This window comes from Borostomias antarcticus (genome assembly GCF_949987555.1).
Source record: "Borostomias antarcticus genome assembly, chromosome: 15".
Taxonomy (NCBI): Eukaryota; Metazoa; Chordata; class Actinopteri; order Stomiiformes; family Stomiidae; genus Borostomias; species Borostomias antarcticus.
In genome coordinates, this window is record NC_140248.1 from 18,163,450 (window position 1) to 18,185,152 (window position 21,703).

Below are 21,703 nucleotides of genomic sequence, written 5' to 3' on the forward strand. Positions count from 1 at the left end.
AAGGATAACCAGAGATGTACAAGCTAAATCAAAGAAGTCAATAACAAATATGTGTCGAAGTTCAAACCTGGCTATAACTCTCTGGCTGAAGAACAGAGAGAAGTATTTTTAGCTCCACATGCATCTCCATGTGAATGCATCTTGACTGTATTAAATATGCACATTCCTGTCTTCAGCCTGTTATTAGCATTTTTTTCACAACTTCCCTCACGAATGTGTGCCTCTTAAGATAATTTACACTTTACCAAAGCTGTGCTGCTAATCATGCGATCATACCCCTCAAGCGTTTTGTTTGCAACACCTACCTCTTTGCTGGAACTCTATATGGCACTTAAAACGACCTGCTCTGGGACTACATCCTAACAAGCAATTTAGGCAACTGGAACCCCGCAAATACAGCAGGCCTACCCTACACTAGCCAAGCACTGACGTCCACCAGGTTGGGCCATAAATACCCAGATGAAATCAAAACTCCAAATTAAACCTAACCTTATCAATGCTGATTATCTACCCTTGTTCAAACCAGTGACACGTCTCGCTTTGGTATAATTAGTTTTAGTCCTTTTTTACATTATGAGAAAACGCGTATCGCCACATCGGTCATAGCTTCAAGATTTATTATCAACAAATTATGCTTACACAGGCTATTGCTCAATCGCGTTTAAGGCTATCATCCTCCGGCCCGTCGCATCCTTCGCCTGAAACATGCGACAAGGACGCATTTTCTCTACACCACTGTGAAACGTATGAAATGCTAAAAAAATATTGGTTCAATGCAATTTCACAATATGCTCTAGCCCACATCACGCCGATAAAATAGAACGCAGGTCTGAGAAAAGCCATAGGCCCATTCCTTCAAATCCTAACGCAGTCTCGAGTAGCCTAACTGTCAGCCGTATGTATTGATGGTCGACATAGATTAGGCTATTGCAGACGAAGAGTTAAACCACAACAAAATCGCAATAGGTGAGACGGGATAATACCAGCGCCATTCACAACGCGACGATCGGCCTTCAGTGTCCCTCCAATGAACGCGCATTCGCTTCCACTCGCATCGCCTCCCCTCAGCTCCGCCGTGCGTATGCACTTGAGTGCGAACTATAAAATCCAGATTGCGCGCAATGATGCAGGCTACACAACATAAGCAAACACACATATCAACTTGCCAGCACTGTCTTATTTTCAATTGAAGGTCGTAGCCAAATGGTCTGGAGGCGGTTGCAAAAATGTATGATACAATTTATTGCTTCTGATTTCTGCAGCGCATGCCTAAGAATGATTACAGAATCATCTCACCATCATCATCCTCATCATCGTCAGGGTCTAAAACGTTAGATCCCCTTCCACTCCGGCACCTCACGGTAATCTCCTGAATTGCCGAACCGAGAGCAGTTCTGTTTGCCGTTAAGCGCATACACTATATGTGATGATAACCTAGCACTGTAAAATGATGCTGCAACTCTCTGTGCCTAGCGGAGAGGCAAACCTGGGCGGTGCTTCTTCCCCAGGATTCAAACTCAGGCAAGCAATGCATGGCCAATGCCTCACCTCATGATGCTGGTGATTAATAATAGGCTAAGATGCACAATCAAAATCAACTACGTTTTCATGGACGTGGGGACATTTTATCAGCAGATGGGCTCTTTCGATATTGGACAATAATTGCACCTTTCTTCACAAATAAAGCAATGAATAAAGCAAGCCCAGGTGTGTGAAATAACCTATTCACTAACAATATGTAACCATAATGTTATCTTTCTCATATAACCTTTTTAGTTTGACCAGATTGTACATGCTGAGAACATAAGAACCACAGGCTTAAGCGTAATCTATATATAGAAAAATACAATTAGATCAGAGAAGACCTACTGTGAGCTTGTGTATTGGATACCCTAAAAACTTCCTATATTTACTATCATGATCTTATGCCTCAAGACAAACATACTGACACAAGCAGTCATCAGATTTAAAGGTAAGAGAGTATACGCCCAATACATTTAAAGCATTCCAAGGAACTTTCAAATTAGAGAAACTCATTATCTGGAACCAGAAACTAGATTGTTTTCAATGACCACATATAAATACTAATCTTACTGCCCCAAAACACACAAAACATACAGTTTGAATATTTAAACTTTCAATTAAACATAACAGGACGGTTTGGAAATAGGCTACTGTGGGAATCCTGTGAAATCTCACAGGGAGACTGCAGCACATGAGCAGGCTGAAGCACTGCGGTGGAAAATCTACATACTTCTACAGTGCAACTCTGTAGATCCACTGCGCTGCAGTGACCCAGTCTGGGCCCTCCACTCCACTCCTCACCTCTGAACGTCTAATGCAGCGTTTCATTTCATTCACTTCGTGTGGATCCTTCAAATGTTGTATCCAAGTATTGCATTGTTTATAGCAAAGAAAGATAGAGGATATACAGTGAGGAGATTACAACTGCATATTACAGGAAACATTGCATATTACATCTCCATAACAGGAGAGCAGGTACGAACAGTTCATTGCTGTGCTGCAAACACTGAAGACTGGAAGAGTATACACATAGTGGTTGTTGGTTTAAAAAAGAAAAAAAAAAGAAAAAGAGAAAAGGTTTAGGATGAAGGTCAGGTTCCCTTTTGAGCAGCATTTCCTCTCATCTCAATGCCTTTACAGTTCAGGGAGCAGGGAGAATTACATAACTTGGTAAATTGCTCTTTAGTCTTGCCTCATATACTGTTGAGACTAGAGGTGTGATAGAATAGATGAAGTCAGTCCCTAGTACTCCCTACTGAAAATCAAAGCATCAAGGGTACTGTTTATGTTAGTGTTCAAGCACTTCGCCAATCCATCTAGTTAAATTCATTACAGACAAATACCTATTGTAAATCCCCCAAACACCCATTGTGCTAAAATGTGTTCAATGCCACGAGTCAATTTGCCCTCTCACACTGCAGCTGCTGTATGGAATAATGCCACTGTACATAATCCAGCCTGTAGGCTTCCAGGGCCATTAGAGGGCTCCCCCACCTGACCACAGATCAGGTTGATTTCACGCTGCTCTGTTTCAGCTGGTTTCAGTAGTGGCCGGCTACAAAACAAATATGAGCTCATGGTCAAGAGTGCCATGGTCCAACATTGCATGACCATGGATTGCAAATCTCACAGTCATGACTCCTTTGACCACTGTCTGTTTCACCGAGTGCAAGTTGAAACTGAAGCGATGGGGACCCAATATAAAACCTCCATGTGGACAGATGCATACAGAGCATGGTTGAAACAGTTTGGCCTGGTTTGTCCCTGACGGTCTAGGATCGGGGACCGTAATCACAAAACATCTCAGAGTAGGAAGGCTGGTCCAGGATCAGGTTCACCTTTCTATCCTCATTGGGATTTAAAAAGCAAAACTGATCATAGAGCATCACTTCCATTCTGAGATGCTTTGGGAATTCACTGCAATCTCTGAAATACAGCAGACATCTTTTTGCTCCTATTCTAAATGTTAAATACATTTCTCTTGTTGCATGTTTGTTTGCTTATTTTGGATCTCATTTACCCCAGTATTTAAGATAATCTTTCAGCTTGAACTATTCTTTCACACACAAATAGTTGTGGTAGAGTGTAAACTATATGAATAGGTACAGTAAGCCTAAACACCCAAGTATATTTTACAATGTGACAAAAGATAAATGGAATAACTATTTTATTATTCAAAGAATAACAACACTTCCTTGGCTTTTTGATGACATTCCATAGACAGATACTCAAGAAGTTATTCTTAGGCTAAATATTGCTGGGCACAGATAAAATTCCATATGTACTCTTTGTCATATTCCCATTACCGTTATACCAAGTGTGGAAACTGAACACTGAACTGGGCTCCACATAATTCCGTACCAAATTATAGTTGAATAGCAGTAGCAAAACTGAAACATATAACTAAAACAACCCTCTTAAGAATAATAGTCACGTTATACAGTTTAATAGTTACATCTGTAGCTGTGTGCTGCTTGAATAACGCATGGGTGATGCCAAAGTGTAACACAGCAGAGCCAATCGCCTTTCTCCAAAGGCCAAATAAAACCCCAGAAGCAGATGAGTTTAGTCTATTCATTACAGAAGTGGCTAAAGATTACTGCAGTACCACTGCTGTCAATGATTACAGTGGAACAATAAGGAGTAGACTGAAGTATATGATTGTTTCACTGACTGATCTCAGAAAAATTGAGTCTCTGAAAAATAAATCAAGTCTCCTAATAGCCATTCCATTAGTCTACAAAGAAAACCATTTTATTTATGTTTCATGACAAACATCTGATGGTATATCCCGTAACGCCAGCACATATGAACATTACAAAACATAACCTACAAACTTTGATGTCATTTTGATAAAACATGATGCATTCACAGATAATTCACTGCTTGTGAATACACTGCAAATTCAATTACACTTTCAAAGAATATAGTACTACTAGCAGTATACACATCTAAAGTACAAAAGCATGGCCTTAAAATAGACAAGCAGGTCTAAAATTCCATATGAATGATAATCTGACAGGACAGTCACGTGAAATGATGGAAGATTAACTTGATTCCAAGTGTAAACACTAGGCCAAAGCCTATATTGAAACATACAGGCAGGCTCAGAAAGAGAGCCTTTATGAGCCTGAAGCATGCTCTTCTTAACAAGAGATGGTATCTCAAAACCCATCTGATCAAGTTGCACAGCCATCAAGATCTTTACATTGTGGCTACATTTTACAAATGCATTAGTGTCCTGAAATCAAAAGACAGCATGTGTCTATAATGAAACTAAAAAGACAAATAGTTACTTTTTAAAAATACAAACGTTTACAGGGTGATATTGGGCCCTGTATCTCGACAGGTATGTAACAATCTTTGCCTAAATGCAAGGCGACATGAGGGCCACCTCCTCGGTGTGAAAGATAGCAAGGGAGAGCCTGTATTGAGACAATAGTGTTCAGAAAAAAGCATGGTATTACAGCTCAGGCTTCCTAATTCTCTACAGCAAGATCCACTCTAAGGCGTGTGCATCACAGTGAAAGACAATAGCTTATACTGTAAATGAAAAGTAAAATGTAAAAGTAAATTTGCAACATGATAAAAATGTAACAATCATTCTATTTTCGGTGAAATAAACACACTAGATGGTGTCTTTGGTGGCACATAGTATGCAAATGTCGGCGGTAGGCCTACATTAAGTATTATGTAGAGGCATCAGCCTATAGGTCAGATTAGGGGTTTGCCCCGGCTGTGTGTTTGAGAGGAGGGTACACTGTGTCCACTGGTTTTCGCACTCTACCGATGAAACCCATATCCCCCTCTGAGACGCCTGGGTTTGAAAGGGCGCCAGAGTGAGGCATCCCCTGAGTGATCCCAACAGGTCTCATCTTGCAGCACTGGCTGTAAGACTGGGAGTTAACTGATGTAGAGTAAAAAAGGCCCTCACCCCCACCATCTGATGCCAAATCTGATCTCATGAACGAGTCTTCCCTTTTAACTCCGGAAAAAGCGCAGGGGACTTGGGGCACACTAGCCTCTGACTGCAAGGGAAGATGGCACGGCCTATTCATAAGCCCTGTATTCTGAGAGTTAAAATGACAGGACATTCTCTCCGCCATCATGTTTGCCGTGAGCTGCTGTGCTTTACAACTAGAAGGTTGACTAACAGCCTGACTGGACGGTGATGTGTGCCTGATTTGGGTTTGACAGAGACCGTGTGCTTTGTCTGTTCTTTTCCCATCAGACAGAGCAGGAATCGGGGTCCTCTCTGCATCCTGTTGCCATGACAGACACATGAAGCCGGTACTGTCTTTCATATCTGAAGTAGTGGATGTGTGTCCATTCTTCTTGCGGTGTAGTGAAGACACTCTGTTTGAGCCCCTTTCAGTTCTATGGTAAGACAGCGGTGTAGCCCCACCACCCACGTATATATCAGTAATATCTAACTCTAGGCTGTCTGTATCCAGCGATCTGCTCCTCCTGTTTAAAGCCAAAGGACTAGGCATTGACTGATTCACTCGTGTAAGGCTCAGGTGACGTGGGAGACTAGCGATAGCCCAGGTGTTACATAAGAGACTCTGTTCATAGAGGTCAAACATTCGATCGTCACATTCAGCAAACGCATCCTTCTGCAGGTAGCTTTCTTCAAATACTTCATAAGGCGACGTGATGTCCTCCTCTTCAATTGTCACATCAATTTGCTGGTCATATTCCCCTTCATTGTCCATGTCCACGACGTCAAATGTGACAATAGCAGGGAGGGCCTGCATATTTTGGGCAAAGGGAGAACTTGACTCCGAGCCTCCCATACCTTCTGTAGAATGTTTTGTAAAGTCAACAAGGGCTTGAGAGAAGCAAACTGTCAGGTCATCCTCAAGGTCATGTGTTGTTTCTTTTGAAATGTCTTTGTTGTTTTTTGATTGTGAGACCATCAGCTTGTTTTTCTTTGGGTGATGTTCTTGTGATTGACTAAACGTGGTGTTACCAAACTTGCCACTGTTACTGTGTTTTAAACTTTTCTCGTTGAAGGCGTGGGATGCGTGTGGCATATTTCCTTTTTGACTGAAAGCTTCTGCAGTAAGCAGGTCATCGTTAACAGAGGCGTGGGTTTTAGAATTCAGCAAAGACATGCTTTCATCCAAGCCTTGATTGTGGAGGCCTTTGGTGAACAAAGACAGCTCTTTGGATTCTTGACACATGCTTTGTTTAGTTAAACCGGCCTTTTCAAGCTCTAATAATGATTCGGCTTCGTGACCAAACGCAGGACACTCTTTTACATCAACTGGCACGTCTAAAAATCGATGTGCATCAGGGCTGGACAGCTTAAATTGGTTTTCAAAAGCTGGACTGATTAGACTGTCATCAGGCCCAAACAGCTCATACAACGCATCGCCACTGTAGCTGTCCCTCGGTAGTCTGTCTCTCTTCATTCTGTAAGACTTGTCATGTCCTTCTTCATCTGGTCCGGGGGTGGTCGAGTCATAGTAGCCCTCGTCACTGTTGGGAACTGACTCCTGATGGTCACTCTGAGGACTCAGGAGATCTCCAGACGTAACGGTGTTCTCGGTGAGTCCGAGCGCGCCGATACTGTTGCTGCTGATGTCCGTGCGGTGAGAGCTTGACGGCTCCTCGGGTGTCAGCCTTAGACTGTCGGTGTGTTCCGCGAAGCTTTGATTTTGGTCGTGGGTGAAGTCGTCTGCGGCCTCGCTTTCCCAGAGGTCTTGGAGATAGTCCCTGTCCACCTCATCAGGGGTAGCCATATCTTCACCTCCGCCCTGGTAAGTAACATAACATGAACTCCTCTTGCCTGCATTCCTGCTCCTTTCCCCTGAAACTGTGCTGTCTGCAATACTGTCGTCGTCTTGATCTGCAATGATGTCGCCACAGCCTGTGAGTGAGTCAAAGCTCTTCAGAGAGGCCACGTCTCCGAAAATCATGCTGATTTGATCTGATGAGCCGACAGACGGCTGGCTGTTCACTGCAACGGTGGCCTCAGTGTCCATGTTAGGGAGACAGGCTAACTTTGCAACTGGATTCCGGTCAGACCTAGTTGGGTTAGTAGTCTTCGCCAGCCTATCTCCTTCCTCCATTTCACCCTCGGATCCTGATTTCAGACTCTGTTTTGTCATGTCGTTTTCAGACACTATCACGGCAACATCAATACATTCCGGAGCAGTTGTCACACCGCCTTCTGCATTTGTTGAGTCAGGCACATAGGGTTCAGATACACTGCCCAGGCACTCTGTGATATTTTGGTGAATTTTAACATGGGCAACAGGCACCTCTTTGTTTTCAACATAATACATAGGAACCATTTCATTCTTTTTTTCGCTCTTTTTATGACGCCTTATACTGCTAAATAGTCCCCTTAAACCTTTTTTCTGCCGGGGGAGGGACAGCGACTTCTGATCACCGACAGGATGACCAAATTCACTAGAACAGCTGTTAGGTGTCTTTACAGTAGTGTCTTTCTGGCCGTGGTACTCAAAGTCTCCAGCTGGTACATATACACTTCCGGGACTGTCTTCCCAGCTTGCCTTGCTAAGTCCATCATGTGTTTTGCTCTTGCTGACTCCCTTTTTAGAAGACCACTTGTTCTGATTTTTGCTCCTCCCACCAAAAAAGCTTGGCAGAACACAAATGCTTTTCCTTCCTCCAAAAAATCGAAGGGCAGTCCTCCTTAGTTTCCCCGATGGTGGTGGCTCAAGGGGCACCTCATCTACTGAATCAGATGGCAGCTTCACAACAGCGTTGGCACATGACTGCTCACTGTCAGCAGACAAAGGCTTTGACTCACTTTGTTGCTCATTTCCCCTGTGTGTCTCCATAGCATACCAATCTAGAGAAGGCTTGAGTAAACAGATACCATGATGAGTATGCTGTCAGGTCGAGAGAATGTTGCTGCCAAGCGGTCCTCCAAAAGCATCTACTGCCATCTGAAAATCAAAATAAACAAATCATTAGAGTTCATCCACCCAGCTTGCTGTTTCGAGATTTGTTAAAATATCAATACATCTGTTATTCTGACAGATGTATTGATAATGAAACATATCAAAATTGTTAACATTAGCAAATTGGCTGGATTGACAAGTGAAGCTTGTTGCTGTGAATGTGAAGGCTGTCTTTGTTTAGCTAGGCTAGTTAACGTTAGCCACATAAAATGCTAGCATGCATTTGCAAGCAAGCTAGCGAAATCGACTAAATGAAGAAGAGTTAGCTAGCCAACTACGCTAGCTTTAATGGTTAGACAAACCCACCAATGCGTCTCGCATGATACCAAGTTAACAATTGTTGGTGGTGAATGTAACGCTAATAACATAGCAAGCTACAGGTAGCTAGCACAAATGCTTTAGCGAGTACATCGTACAGCTACTGGCTAACGCTAGCTAGCTAGCAAGCCGAATACAATGTCATCGTCACAACGTTACGCTCTGCTAATATTCTCACGCGTTCCAATACCATCAATGTACTTTTGATTTGTCGGTTAATACATAAACTTACGGATTTTACCGCAGTTCCAGTTCTCCCTGGCTAACTATATAACGTTAGCGTGCTAGCGTTCATCCCAGAATAATAAACAAGTCCAGGCTGTAGACAGGAAGGTGGCGTGGAGATCCATCCTCAGCAGCGAAGCGGTACCTCTAGCTGCGATTGGTCCGTTGGTTGTGTTACCATGGTACCCGGTAGACGCTGTCTGGCGTGCAGAGGACAGGGGGGCCTCATCAGGGCGTGCAGAGGACAGGGTCTCATCAGGGGCGTGCAGAGGACAGGGTCTCATCAGGGCGTGCAGAGGACAGGGTCTCATCAGGGGCGTGCAGAGGACAGGGGGGCCTCATCAGGGGCGTGCAGAGGACAGGGCCTCATCAGGGCGTGCAGAGGACAGGGCCTCATCAGGGCGTGCAGAGGACAGGGCATGGAGGTATAAGGGACAGGGCCTCATCAGGGCCCGGTTTCAGAACAGGAGTTTTTCCTTGACCGAGAAAATGATATAGGCCAAGTGAAGGCTCTTCGTCCAGAGAACAGCCGACGACCGCACCTTTCCGTGCAAGGCAAGCAAGCAAGCGTGTCGTCCTCTGGATTGATGGGAGTTGTCGGAGTCAGCAGCAGTAATAATTTATTTGGCTTCCTATTATTAGACAGCTTGGCCTTTTAATTTGTCAGTTGGTTAATGAAGCAACAACTCACTAGAGGCCGGGTGTGGTAGCCTATATCCAACTACTCGTTGTACTGTATATGGCAGTTTAAACAAAATCATATGCATGGACAGACACAAGGGCATTATTTTTAATTAGGTAAGTACGCCTAAACATGATATTTCATTAACCTCTGTGTGTTAAAACAGTTAACATGCTTTTTAAACCATTAAGTGAAGAAAATAAGGTAGCCTACTGCATCTCTATGATGGTATGATTTCAAAGTTTTGTGATCAGAGTTGCATAGTAGTTGGTTTGTATTGCAAGAAGTGAATCAGTCTAGCTGGCATTTCCAGGTCCTCAATGGAATGGATTTTGTTGATCTTCTTGAGGTGCCCTCGGATGGCAAGTCGGCACTGAGATAAGAGAGGTTTGGGACATCCTTGAAGAAAGAAAAAAAAACAGACATTCAGACAAAATCTCAATGAGGCATTTTAGAAATCAACATAACATCGCTAATACCATTATACCTAAGACAATCATTGGTAAAAGGCCAGGTATATTTGCATTGTGACTTATTCATCACCTCTTTCTTGTAGAAGGAGCTCCACAGCTTCATTCTGCTTTGTGGATTTCTCTATGATGAGTGTTGGGAGGTAAACGTTTGCACCAAAGTCAATCAAGAGCTGGATGTATTCCACCCTACAACCATGACGGAGGCACATTTCAAGCACCGTTTTAGGCTGTTTGATTTTACTAAGAAGCTTCATGTCTGTGCAGTTATAATTTGGATCGGCCCCATAGAGAAGCAAGACTCTGAAGCAGTCCAGATGTCCATACACTGCAGAGAGATAGAGAGGGCCACTTGAAACACTTGCAGTAGAGGTCCACAGCAAGACTTTAGATCTGGAATTCACCTCTGCACCGTGCTTTAGTAGTTCTTTAAGGATATCAACATTCCCTTCTCTGGCTGCAGTAAGGACAGGTGAGCAGTTGTTGTACAAGCTGCCATTTGGGTTAGCACCAGCTCTGAGGAGTGCCAAAACACAGTTCAAGTATTTCCCACAGACTGCAGTGAAGAGCGGAGTCTGAGCTTTTACGTCAAGGCAGTCGACCTCAGCTCCATGGGTCAGCAGGACCTGCAGACACTCGAGATGACCTCGGGATGCAGCCATCCGTAACGGTGTGCCTGGGATTCCCCAACCACTTCGACAGTTGATGAACTTCTTATATTCTTCTTGCGAGAGTAGCTCATCAAGGTGTTTATCATCATTGTTTGACACGGCTTGATTGAGTAGTTGACTTTCAACGCTATACGCAACTTCGTCTCCAACAGCTTTTAAATGGAGCATAGAAATCTGTTTCAAAATCAAAGGAAATGAGGAAATCAAGGAAAGGACAAACAAGGAAATGAGCAGTCAGTGTCTGGAAGTGATCGATCAAGCTATATTTACTAGCCAACGTATCGCATATTGATTTCATCTGATCCTGTTTGTTGGCTTGCTCTTATAGCTAAGCTAGCGAATATTAGTTATTAGCTAGCTAGTTCTTTAACTTAGTCGTACTGCAAACAGTGACTGGGAACTCGGCATTCTAACGTAGATAGCGTAACGTTACAGTAAAGTTATACTTGAAAACACAACATAAGGAGCATTATTATTCTAGCTAACGTTAGCTTCTGCTAGGGAAGACCACTGATCAAGCTTCCTCGGCTTCAAAGCTGTTGCCCGTTAGCTAACGTTAGCTACATGGATCGATATTACTACGAGCTAATTCTATCATCTCAAACAATTCTGAGTGAATCTACAACCATAAAGGGGCCCGCACGTCGCAAGTATTATTTTTACCTATGTATGATGATTCTTTAAGCTTGCCTACCTCCTTAGTTCAACATTGATGTTTTGGTGGAGCCGTGCGATTACGTCAGCGACGACAGCTCAACGCATGCGCGAATGTACATTTCCAGAGAATTTCCTCCCCCCAACTTCTCGTCCAAATGAATGAATACATTAATCTCAAGGTTCAGTACTGAATCTCTTTATTTGAAAAGTTTAAAAATAAAAAAGGCTGCAGTTAATCATTGATTGCATTACGAAGGAAGGATATTACAATAGGCCAGCTTTGAACCTTAGACAATACTGCTCAGAGCAGATTTTGGAGTTGTCTTTTTGCTAACACTATAATACATCCTTTATTAGCCATTTATAAAACATTTGTAGATAATGGTTTGTTAACAGGTATGTACATTATTACTAAGTGATCAGAAAACATACACAGAACCAATGTATGAGGTTCAGGTAGAAACCAAACCCACAACTGGGGCCCGAGTATTAGAGATACATAATATAGAGAGTTTTGGGATTGATTCTACCATCAACCTAATTTGCCTACTAATCCTCTACTTATCATGTACAGCTGTTTACAAACCATTTGTAAATAGTTAATAAACTATCAAGTATAAATAGCGTATAAGTTTGATTCAAAAAAGGGCCTTATGGAAATATGTGGCACTGTCTGTGCTATACTTTGTAAATAAACTTTTACAGACACAAGTTCCCTTTCACAAATACATCTTAAGTAAATTACAGTATATAATTCACAGAAAAGTGTTCTCTCAAACTATGATAGGTCATTTAGATCTAGCGAGGTAACGTAGCATATTATTAATGGCAGTGTAAAAAAGACAATGATAGTAATATCTACAATATAAATGTCAACATTTGGTCTATGGACCGTGCATTCCCTTTGTGGCAGGACAGTCGTTTTTCAGCTGCCTGAGTTCATCAAGACACTCAAATCACTGTTCTGTCATCAATTCATGCCATGTCAATCAATCCCCTATGCATTATTCTTTGGTTAATTTTCTAATCAGTCCTAAATAGATCTAGATCTTTTTTTAATATATATATATCATATCCCTTTGTTTTTCCTGATGCACAATATCTCAAGATGATCTACAGTAGGCAGCATCAAGAAAAAGGTCTGCCAAGTTGGATTTGAACTCGTCAGTGAGTGACATGCTAGTTAAACATCTAAATTATATCTTAATTATATCCCTTTTTAGAAATGCAGCAACAAGGTCAACTGCTATTGTATGCCGCCTCTGAGAACACCTTAGAGGAACCTTATACATCCTCTTTGTCATCTTGGTTCTCCATCGCAACACCATCTTCTGCAACACTAACACTATCTTCTATAGATGATGGTCCCTCCGTCATTGGTTCTGCATGTTTAGGTGCGTTGGCGTTGCAAGTGGATTCTGGAGATTGAGGGCTCTGTTCATCTGATGTGCCCGTTGGACTGGCCTGATCTGACAAAACCCCATCAATGACTGCCAACTGCTTCAGTGAAAAACAACATGGAAAAGTTAATAGTCACCCCAGACAGCTGCATTTATCATTAAAGGCACAATCCTTAATTTCACTTGACAGCCCCATATTTGTATTTGGGTAGGCAGGAGGATGGGGTAACTGCACTACAACATCTCAGCCATGAATGTTCACCAACTTCAAAACTACAAACATATATAATACTGTAAAAACCAATCAGTTGTGTTGACTGTTGAGACTAAGGATTGGGCCCTTGACAACGATCTATATCCACTTACTCTCTGGAGATCCGTCATCTTCTTCTCTTCCTCAACCTTTTTCTCTGCTATGTCTAGCAGGTAGCTCAGGATGGATTGCTTTGGTTGCATGCCCTTATCATACTGATTATACATGGCACACCAGAACCTGCAAAATTATAGATGTTGAGCTACACAACTGAAGAAAACGTCCTTTGGGCTTGGAGTGATATTGCTGATGAGCCGCAAAAATAGTGAACAGTGACCAGTGACCACTTACTTGAAATTCAGTGGCAGTGTGTTTGGCCTGAGAACATCTCTCCGTGGGGAGCGCTTGTACAGAGGGTTTCGGTACTGCTGACCGTTCTCCCAAAGAAAGGGCCAAACAGAGAAGGTCCTCTCCTGCAGTCTGAAAATTAAAGGAAAAAACTTTCAGTCCCCTTTATGCAAAGCTGTCTCACGTCTGATGAAACTCTTTAAAATCAACTGGAACTCTCAATGAGGGAGCACACAAGAGGAATGAAGTGCATACGGAATAAGGGCCGCCTACCGCATGTCCTCGCGCTCTTTCTGGCAGTTGCCAATGAAGTTTCCAAACTGGCAGGAGTACACATGGTTGTGGATTTCAAGGATGTACCTCTCGTTGTACTCAAAAGAACAAGGATATTGCTCCATGAGATGCCAAAGGCTCTCAATAAACTGGGTAAACACCGGTGACACCTCCTTGGGATCGCCTTCCACAAGTCCACACCTGAAGAGAATAAAACATTTTTGCATAACCATAGCCATGAAGATCAATTAGGAAATAATTAACCCTGGTACAGCTAAAAACTGGAAAACAGAACTTTGTTTGAGAAAGGACATACTGTACCCACACACACCCATGCCATGTTTTCCACAGTTTACTTTAAAGCAGTATGAATATTTTTTGGCTTATCTTATTAAGACACAGATCATTGCTGGTCCAATTGAGTACAGTAGGCAATTATCTCCGAGATTAAATTTTAAGTGGAACAAACTGGACATTGATTGAGTCTTACAACTTCAAAAGAATAACTTGTTAATGATGTTAATACCTTTGTGTGAATTTATGACCCATAGATATCCATTCCCTTTCGATCAGAACCTTAGAAAAAACAGGTGCTGTAAGTGCAATGTATTTCACACTGTGAAAATAAAAATCACTGTAAACCATAAAGCCATAACCCATTTGCAACCTCTTTTACGGGTAATAAAAAGCAGTAGTTGACATGACACTGTTCTCACCATAAGTCCCTTGATGGTTCGATAGTAGGGGTCCAGCAGAATTCCAGCCAGAGAGCAGACTTGGGCGGTGCGATCCCAGCCATCTGAGCAGTGAACCAGCACACTCGCCTTCTCCTCGGCTACAGCCTGGACAGAAGAAATGGACCCTTCAGAACTAGATCAGCACACAATAACTACACATATAGAGAGCAAGCTGTGCAGGCTAATGTCAGTTTTCAAAGTAAAAACAAAAAAAATGCACACATGAAACTATAATCATTGAGTAATCATAGCATGTGTTTTGTGTGCCTTTTAACATTGGGGAGGGTTAAATATAATACTAGGAACCTTGGCCAGAAACAGTCCAGCATCCATCACAGACTTGATGTGTCGAAGCCATCCTGAATTCTCAAGCCCCGTCAAATAGTCGCTCATTGTAGGAGACTTCATGGTGCACACTGGAAAGATGACAGATTAACAGTATAAAGAGTAAAAATGTAAATGGTAATGGTACCATTTACCATAAAAATGTTTGAGATGGTTCGATGTTGCCATCTGCTTGCATTTTTATTGAGCATGAACTTTGTCTTGCATTCATTCCAGCAACATTTACACACAAGTTATTTATGATCACTACCCCCCAGGATCATCTTTTTCTGAGTGAGAGCAATGACACTGACCTTCCACAAGCTTCTGCAAACTATTCCTCATGACATGGATGTTCTCGATCCCCACAAACTGGAAACGAATGTTGGAGTAATTGTCTTCATTCTCATAGCCCTTCCCTGCAGCTCTGTTAGCCATGGCGTTCAACTGTTTGTAAACCAAGAGAAAAACTATTCAGATTTGGGAGGAGTGAATGCATCACTCAGATCCAAGTACAGTACATAGGAAATTTGCAAATAATTGAAGTTAAGGTTTACCTTAGGTCTGGTATCCACTACATACATGAAAGGGCTGTTGGGATTGGCCTGACTGATTGCTTGAAGCATATGTTCATCTTCCACACTTCGTGCACTAAGTCCAGATAGAGGCTGGCTACAACGGCAAATTGCAGCCTGACCGGTAAAGGAAGGATAAAACAATGCTGAAAGAATAATGTCATCAAACAAGTTTATACATTTCCACAGGAAAAACATTCAGCAAGGACTTACATTTGTTTCCTTGTGAAAGTAGGAGAGAGTTGGAATTCGTCCCCTGCTCCTAAATTTTGCACTCCCAAAGACAGTATCCTTGCTTGCAGTTTTCGGAATACCAAGTTCTTTAGGATATGTGCTACAAATCTGAAGGAGAAAAAGCATAGAGTATGCAGTACACACACACACACACACACACACACACACACACACACACGGGATGTTACACATACAGTATCCTATTTTACACAAATAATGTTCAATTTGCACAGGAGCTATATAGCATGAAATATTGTGTTGGTAAACACAAACAAGACTTCACTGGTATAAACCATGACTGTCAAACTATAGACTAACTGACCTCGTAGTTTTGATTGAAGTCTGTAACTTCCCAAAAATCATTGGGCAATCCCATTCTTTTGAAATCCATGGCCATGGTGACCATGCTCCAGCCAGTTCTTCTGTCCTCCTCCAGTTGTTTTGGATTGTAAAGAAAGGCATAAAGCTCCTCTACTGTCTCTGTATAAGAGTGTAGAAGTGTATAGATTGAAAATGTATATGCTTGTTGAAATCAAGTTAATCAGTCAGATTTTTGTTTTTATAATTAGTTGTTTTCTATCTGTGACTCAATCCATGCACAATCCACATCTTGTCCTGAGAAATATGTCCTTTAGACGACCCTTATCTGCCTTTTGATAACTGCAGTAAACCTGTGACACTTGTTTGTGCAACTGTATTGATGTAATCTGAAGGGGAAAAGCTCTTCACAGAGATTTAGCATTGACTCATGCATTGTCTATCTCCATGCTGCATGCAAAAAAAATACCTGAAGCCACAAAGAGTGAAGACTGAGTTTTCTTCCACAAGAGATAAGCATTAGTCTGTGAAGCAGTGTGTACCCATGTCACTCCTGAATGGCTTACCATAACCACATTTTGCTGATACCTAAAAGGATATGTTTAACTTTTCACACAGGGAAAGCTCAAATAAGTACTACTACTTACTACTAAGGGTTTCAAATGCATGACTGTAGGGCACTGATGAAGGATCCATTCCATACCTGGTTGGGAAAGTCGGAACAGCGACTGATACACATCCTGACAGTCCCTCTCACTGGGAATCACAAAATGAAGCACTTGGAAGTTCTTGCAGTGAATGAGGAGGGGGCATCCTGTAGCTGTGAGAGGGAGCTTCTCTACTGTTGCAATGAGATGATGAACAAGCTGGTGGAAGAGATGAAAGAAGAGTTACTAAACTAATTGAATTGCTGTCTTGATTTTGGCCATCCACACAGGGTACATTAATCATACTGTATATATAATCTATCTCCTCTTCTTCTTGCAGTAGACTCCAGATTGCCAACATATAAATGCCTAAAGTTATTCAATGTATTCGGGTGTTTTGTATAGCCTCCAGCTCCTACCCATGTTTCCTTGCGAGTGTTGGAAGATGTGTCAACATAGATTAAATGAGTTGCTGTCAGATAGAGAGTGCCCACACTTGGCTTCTTGGCTGTGTGCCTGTCCAACAATTTAACTTGTTCCACCTGTCATGAGATGATGGAACAAATAAGTCAACACAGGTCAGCAACATACTGGAATCTCATAGGTGGCCATCATGCAGTTGCATTTATTTTGTAATAAAAATGTTTACACATTTCTTGACAACAAATCATTATCAATACAAAAACTAGCCAGTACAAATGGATTTTCTTCCAATGACACAAGAAGAATTACTATAAGGATCTTGATAATAGCTAAGGCATGAGTGGCAGTATCTAACTTGCTAGGGAAGTTAGCTGGTGTCTCCAGCATTTCTTTCCTGCACATTTACTTACCTTCGGTGTTAAAATGTGCTCCATTGTCCAATCTCAAGAAATGTATACTGTCTAGCTACCAAGTCCGAATCATCTTGTTCCAATGACAGTTTTTACACTAGTTTCTTGCCATTTCCAAAGGAAACTAATTTGCACATTGTGCAGATTTACCTTCCTTCCTAGCTAGCTGAGGGTTGCCAGGTTCTTGAAGTATCCCCCCTTAAGGTGCCTACGAGACCTTTTTCACCGATAATACCTTATGTGTCACACTATTAATGAGCCTGCAATAGTCCAGGCTCATTTTGTCGTCATCCTATAAAATTCTAGACCAGTGGTCAATGTATCCACTGAATGAAGAATGAAGATCAACATTAAATGCTGACCTGATTCCTCATCTGTAACACCATTAACTGAGTGAATCAATCCACTTCATATAACTTCGTCCATCAAAAAACTTTCAACAAAAAATGACATGGATGCTATCGCCAACCAATCCTTTCCTCCATCACTCCTGATTCACTTAAAAAAAAAACATGTAAATGTTTTCTCCAACCTGGCAACTACAGGATCTGGTCCACCAGACCTAAGGTCAACCAGCAATTTGACTACATAGACATTTTTATATGAAAAACTATGGGCAAAATGATTACCTCTGCATTTTCAGTTGTGTTAAAGCCTCTATATTTCTATAAATGTCAATAATGATTAACATGCTGTTTCTCCAATCTCTGCCATGACACAAATGCCATGGATACTTACCCTGTTGACAATAGGTTACACTGTTGTACCAATATTAAGCGATAATTATTATTGAATTATCCTATAGCCTAATTTATTTGATTGGTGCCTTTCAAGACACTCAAAGTTGGCCTTAGATCAGTGGATAACAATAAATGTTTTAATTCAAGCCATTTTAAATAAAGGGCACTGTCATATTGGGAAGAGAGCACAATCAGACAGACTTGCTTTAAAAACTAAGGTAGACGAGGGGTTTCCTGAAAGCAGATAGGGTGCCAGAAAGTCTGGTGTGTTAATGAATGGATGTGGTTGATTCATTAGGTTATCTTAGACCTTCAGACCTGTTTGAAAGGTTTCTACAAAGTTCAGCAGTGGTTATTTGTGTCACTCATTTTCCAAATGATCATGATAATATTGATGGGCGACAAAATGCCTGTTACCCTAAGTTTTTGTGTGTGACAGTTTTGGTAACATTTGTTTGTGTGCTGCAGAAAGACCATATTCACTGTAGTCATCGAAGAAATGGTCCAAGGCACTCTTCCAAAATATAAAAAGCTTTAATCTACAGGATAGTTCATCTCAGAACAACAGATAAATAACATGTTTCAGCCAGCAGTGGCCTTCATCAGGTCATATCCAAAGAGTACCTTCCTTTGACCTGCTTCACTAGCCAAGAACGCTCTAGCCCTCCTATCCTTTTACACTGTAGTCTACTCAACTCTGTGTGCTGTTAAAATGTGTTACTCTTATCATGTGCAGTACATAATGGAATGGAAAATTATTAAGTCATTTAGGTGTCATGGATTTTAAACAAGGCTACTCAAAACTGAAAACCATCAAAACCTTTTCACTGGTATCAAGACTTTGGGATGAGGGACTGGAGGCCATGCAGCCCATGAAGATTTGCCTAATTACCTGGGAGGACCCCTGCTGATAACCTAATTCTCATGTGAAAGACTCTTATTTACCAACCCATTTAAAATCTGATAACAGAGAAAATGCAATTCCTTAGCGAAGAACCTGTTTAATTCCACAGACCCTCTGTAGATGTGTTGTTGCATGTCACCAGATAAAGCCTAACTGGCTAAGTAGGCCTTCCAACCTCAGTGCTAGTGGTGGTGGGTTTCACCCTACCCATTTGTCTAATGTAAAATAGCTTCAGATAAGATATTTAAACAACATAATTCCTTTGAACACAGTTTTTCCACAATCATTATGTTTCCTGTATTCACCAGTTTACATGTATCATAATTACCTAGTCCTAATACTCTTAGCCTGACCAGCAGGAGTTGTCTGGTCATGTCATCATGGCATTTGCATAGATTAGGCACAGCACAAAGAGAGTAAACTGCCATTGTCTGAAGCCCCTTACATTAGCATTCAGCAAACAATGCCAGACAGCATAACATCTGTCATGTTAATTGTGTGCTTGCTACAGCAAAAAAGAGATGTTTCTCAATTTCTTCTTATCCCTGTGCTTGCTTCAGCCAGAGCCTTCATTATAACTAGGCTATTTGTCAGTATTATCCCTATGTGCACTGTGCTTACTAGGCTATCCCTTCTTGACTGTATCTTAAAATATATTATGATTGTTTGTTGATTATTGTTTTAGAGGATTTCATGGATGTTACGTGTCTGTCCTGTTTTTAAGACATCAGGGACCATGTTGGAAACACGTGTCTACTCTTTTACATGTTATCCCTTGGATTTTTAATGTCTGCATGTCTATAAAATCAATAAATAAATCAAACAATCAATCAATCAATTACCAAATAGAACAAACAGTACATTGATGATTTCGTGTCAAATTTGCTCTAAATACTATTTTCACCCATCACCCTCAGTGGGCCTGGACCTCAGGTGGCAATGCTAATTAGGCCTTATAGCCTTGTCAGTATGTCCACACCAGCCCCACACCCCTCCCACCTAGATCACTGTCGGGGGCAGAGAATAAATAGCCGCCCAATAGCCGCCCTCGTCGAAAGTTTGAGTGGCCTGATTAACTTGAGAGAGAAACAACTCTTCACTCGATCTTTACAGTGAGAGGGGCTGTCTGTTTCACCATTGGTACTATGGAGTCACATAAGCTGTATAAAATGCGTTTTTTGGTTGGGTTGTATTTTTTAACTTTCATGCACGGATATGTGGACGGCTCTGGGGAGTATTGCCATGGATGGACAGATTCACATAACATTTGGCACATCGGTTTTCAGTGCCCGGAGCAGTACGACGGTCACGACGCAAAGTATTGCTGTGGTACTTGTGAGCTTCGGTACTGCTGCACGGCAGCTGAGGCGAGATTGGACCAGAGCTCCTGTGTCCAAGAAAACGTTTTTGAACTAGAAAATAATGATCACATCGACAACATTGCACCAACAGGTAAGAAATGCTGCAACATATTTTAGCTGTTACAGATGGCAAGCCGATCTGGGCCATATATGGCCCAGATCGGTTGCAGGCACAGGATTTTACTGTACGATATTTCAATATTTAACATGTACAAGTCTTTATTGGAATTAATTGTTTTAATCTGACTAATTGTGTTTCACGTTTTGTTTTCTTTCAGTGCCTACATATCTCCCCTTTGTGATAGTTGTGGGCACATTTTTATCCTTTGTGCTAATTGGCATCATCGTATCCCTATGTTGCTGCCATTGTCTGAAGCCAAAGGAACAAAATCATCAGCATGGTTCGCCACCTTTCCAGACCAGCCTGTTGGACTCTGCCAGACTGTCCCCGGAGAGCATGACTCCATCCCGAGAGTCCAGTTCTAGCTCCAGCTCAACTGCTAGGTCTACCACGATGCCAAGACAACCCTGCACATTTGGCACTGAGGTCAACATGAATATGTTTGGGCCTTTGAGTGATGGATACCATGCCACAGGCTCAACATCTCAATATGTGCCTCATTCACAGCTGCATGGTCCATTTTATCAGCCATACCTGAACTATGGGATTCCTCCAGAGCACACAGTGCTGATGGCTCCAACATTTGTAGATCAGCCGGGGTATGGACCGTCACTAATCTGCCCCATTCCTCAGCCCCCTATGCACACAGAACAGTTACACTGCGGTGTGACAATATGAAGCGATCCCCCTGCTGCTGCCACTATGGACACTACCTCACCACTAAATAGAAGCAGTGGATAGTGGATATCATGTTGATATAATGCCCAACTTATGTGCTTGCTCTGAACAGGCCATCTTTTAAAATGTGCCTACTCTTAGTACGTTTATTAACATTTTTGTAAAATGTTTATGACCACTGATTTGTATATTTTAAGAGGGAAAATAAACATATTTTCCACATTGTACTGAGAACCTTACTTGTCATATATTTAAAATCGGATTGAAAAGTGCAGCATGACAAGCAGGCATCAACATCTTTAGTCCAAAGCACATTATTTTGAAGGTGGTTGCTAATAGGACACAAAAGATATACAAGTCGATTTCATCCAATGCCACTGCACCAAATCAAGAACAATAGAATGTTTTGTGCTGCAAACTAGCTGTCCTCAGTGTGGCCAGGAGATCTGGATATGAAGTCCTTTGTGATGTA

The 21,703-nt window shown here is 41.8% G+C and overlaps 4 protein-coding genes across 5 annotated transcripts; 1 reads left to right on the forward strand and 3 right to left on the reverse strand.

Annotated features, from left to right (window-relative positions):
* Positions 1 to 4,504: 4,504 nt before the first annotated feature.
* Positions 4,505 to 9,080, reverse strand: amer1 (APC membrane recruitment protein 1). Its single transcript, XM_084450436.1, has 2 exons — positions 9,013 to 9,080; positions 4,505 to 8,447 (listed from the first exon to the last, which is right to left on the reverse strand). The coding sequence occupies exon 2, from the start codon at positions 8,337 to 8,339 to the stop codon at positions 5,244 to 5,246; it is 3,096 nt and encodes a 1,031-aa protein (XP_084306562.1). The 5' UTR covers positions 8,340 to 8,447; positions 9,013 to 9,080; the 3' UTR covers positions 4,505 to 5,243.
* Positions 9,081 to 9,819: 739 nt separating this feature from the next.
* Positions 9,820 to 11,563, reverse strand: asb12a (ankyrin repeat and SOCS box-containing 12a). Of its 2 annotated transcripts, none has more exons than XM_084449410.1 (3): positions 11,523 to 11,563; positions 10,231 to 11,002; positions 9,820 to 10,086 (listed from the first exon to the last, which is right to left on the reverse strand). In XM_084449410.1, the coding sequence occupies exons 2-3, from the start codon at positions 10,994 to 10,996 to the stop codon at positions 9,938 to 9,940; spliced, it is 915 nt and encodes a 304-aa protein (XP_084305536.1). In that variant the 5' UTR covers positions 10,997 to 11,002; positions 11,523 to 11,563; the 3' UTR covers positions 9,820 to 9,937. The 2 variants fall into 2 exon arrangements, with proteins under 2 accessions (XP_084305536.1, XP_084305537.1); XM_084449411.1 differs by having other exon boundaries at positions 11,492 to 11,528.
* Positions 11,564 to 11,719: 156 nt separating this feature from the next.
* On the reverse strand, positions 11,720 to 17,512 carry mtmr8 (myotubularin related protein 8). Its single transcript, XM_084450570.1, has 14 exons — positions 17,428 to 17,512; positions 17,014 to 17,136; positions 16,651 to 16,813; positions 15,952 to 16,109; positions 15,609 to 15,737; positions 15,378 to 15,512; positions 15,135 to 15,267; positions 14,803 to 14,912; positions 14,476 to 14,601; positions 14,286 to 14,335; positions 13,760 to 13,960; positions 13,490 to 13,618; positions 13,252 to 13,378; positions 11,720 to 12,985 (listed from the first exon to the last, which is right to left on the reverse strand). Exons 1-14 carry the CDS (start codon positions 17,449 to 17,451, stop codon positions 12,770 to 12,772), a joined length of 1,824 nt encoding a protein of 607 aa, XP_084306696.1. The 5' UTR covers positions 17,452 to 17,512; the 3' UTR covers positions 11,720 to 12,769.
* Positions 17,513 to 20,276: 2,764 nt separating this feature from the next.
* On the forward strand, positions 20,277 to 21,231 carry shisa2a (shisa family member 2a; the record flags this gene model as incomplete). The annotated part of the gene is made up of 2 exons (XM_084450346.1): positions 20,277 to 20,523; positions 20,711 to 21,231. 2 exons carry the CDS (start codon positions 20,277 to 20,279, stop codon positions 21,229 to 21,231), a joined length of 768 nt encoding a protein of 255 aa, XP_084306472.1.
* Between the last annotated feature and the right edge of the window lie 472 nt (positions 21,232 to 21,703).

Excerpts from the sequence above, each read along its gene's own strand:
- amer1 (XM_084450436.1), bottom strand. The coding sequence starts at position 8,339 with ATGGAGACACACAGGGGAAATGAGCAACAAAGTGAGTCAAAGCCTTTG.
- asb12a (XM_084449410.1), bottom strand. The coding sequence starts at position 10,996 with ATGCTCCATTTAAAAGCTGTTGGAGACGAAGTTGCGTATAGCGTTGAA. Across the intron at positions 10,087-10,230 it reads GCTCCTTCTACAAGAAAGAG|GATGTCCCAAACCTCTCTTA; the intron begins GTGATGAATAAG and ends TCTTTCTTCAAG.
- mtmr8 (XM_084450570.1), bottom strand. The coding sequence starts at position 17,451 with ATGGAGCACATTTTAACACCGAAG. Across the intron at positions 14,913-15,134 it reads TTTGCAGAAGCTTGTGGAAG|TGTGCACCATGAAGTCTCCT; the intron begins GTCAGTGTCATT and ends TCATCTTTCCAG. Across the intron at positions 13,379-13,489 it reads ACACTGCCACTGAATTTCAA|GTTCTGGTGTGCCATGTATA; the intron begins GTAAGTGGTCAC and ends ATAATTTTGCAG.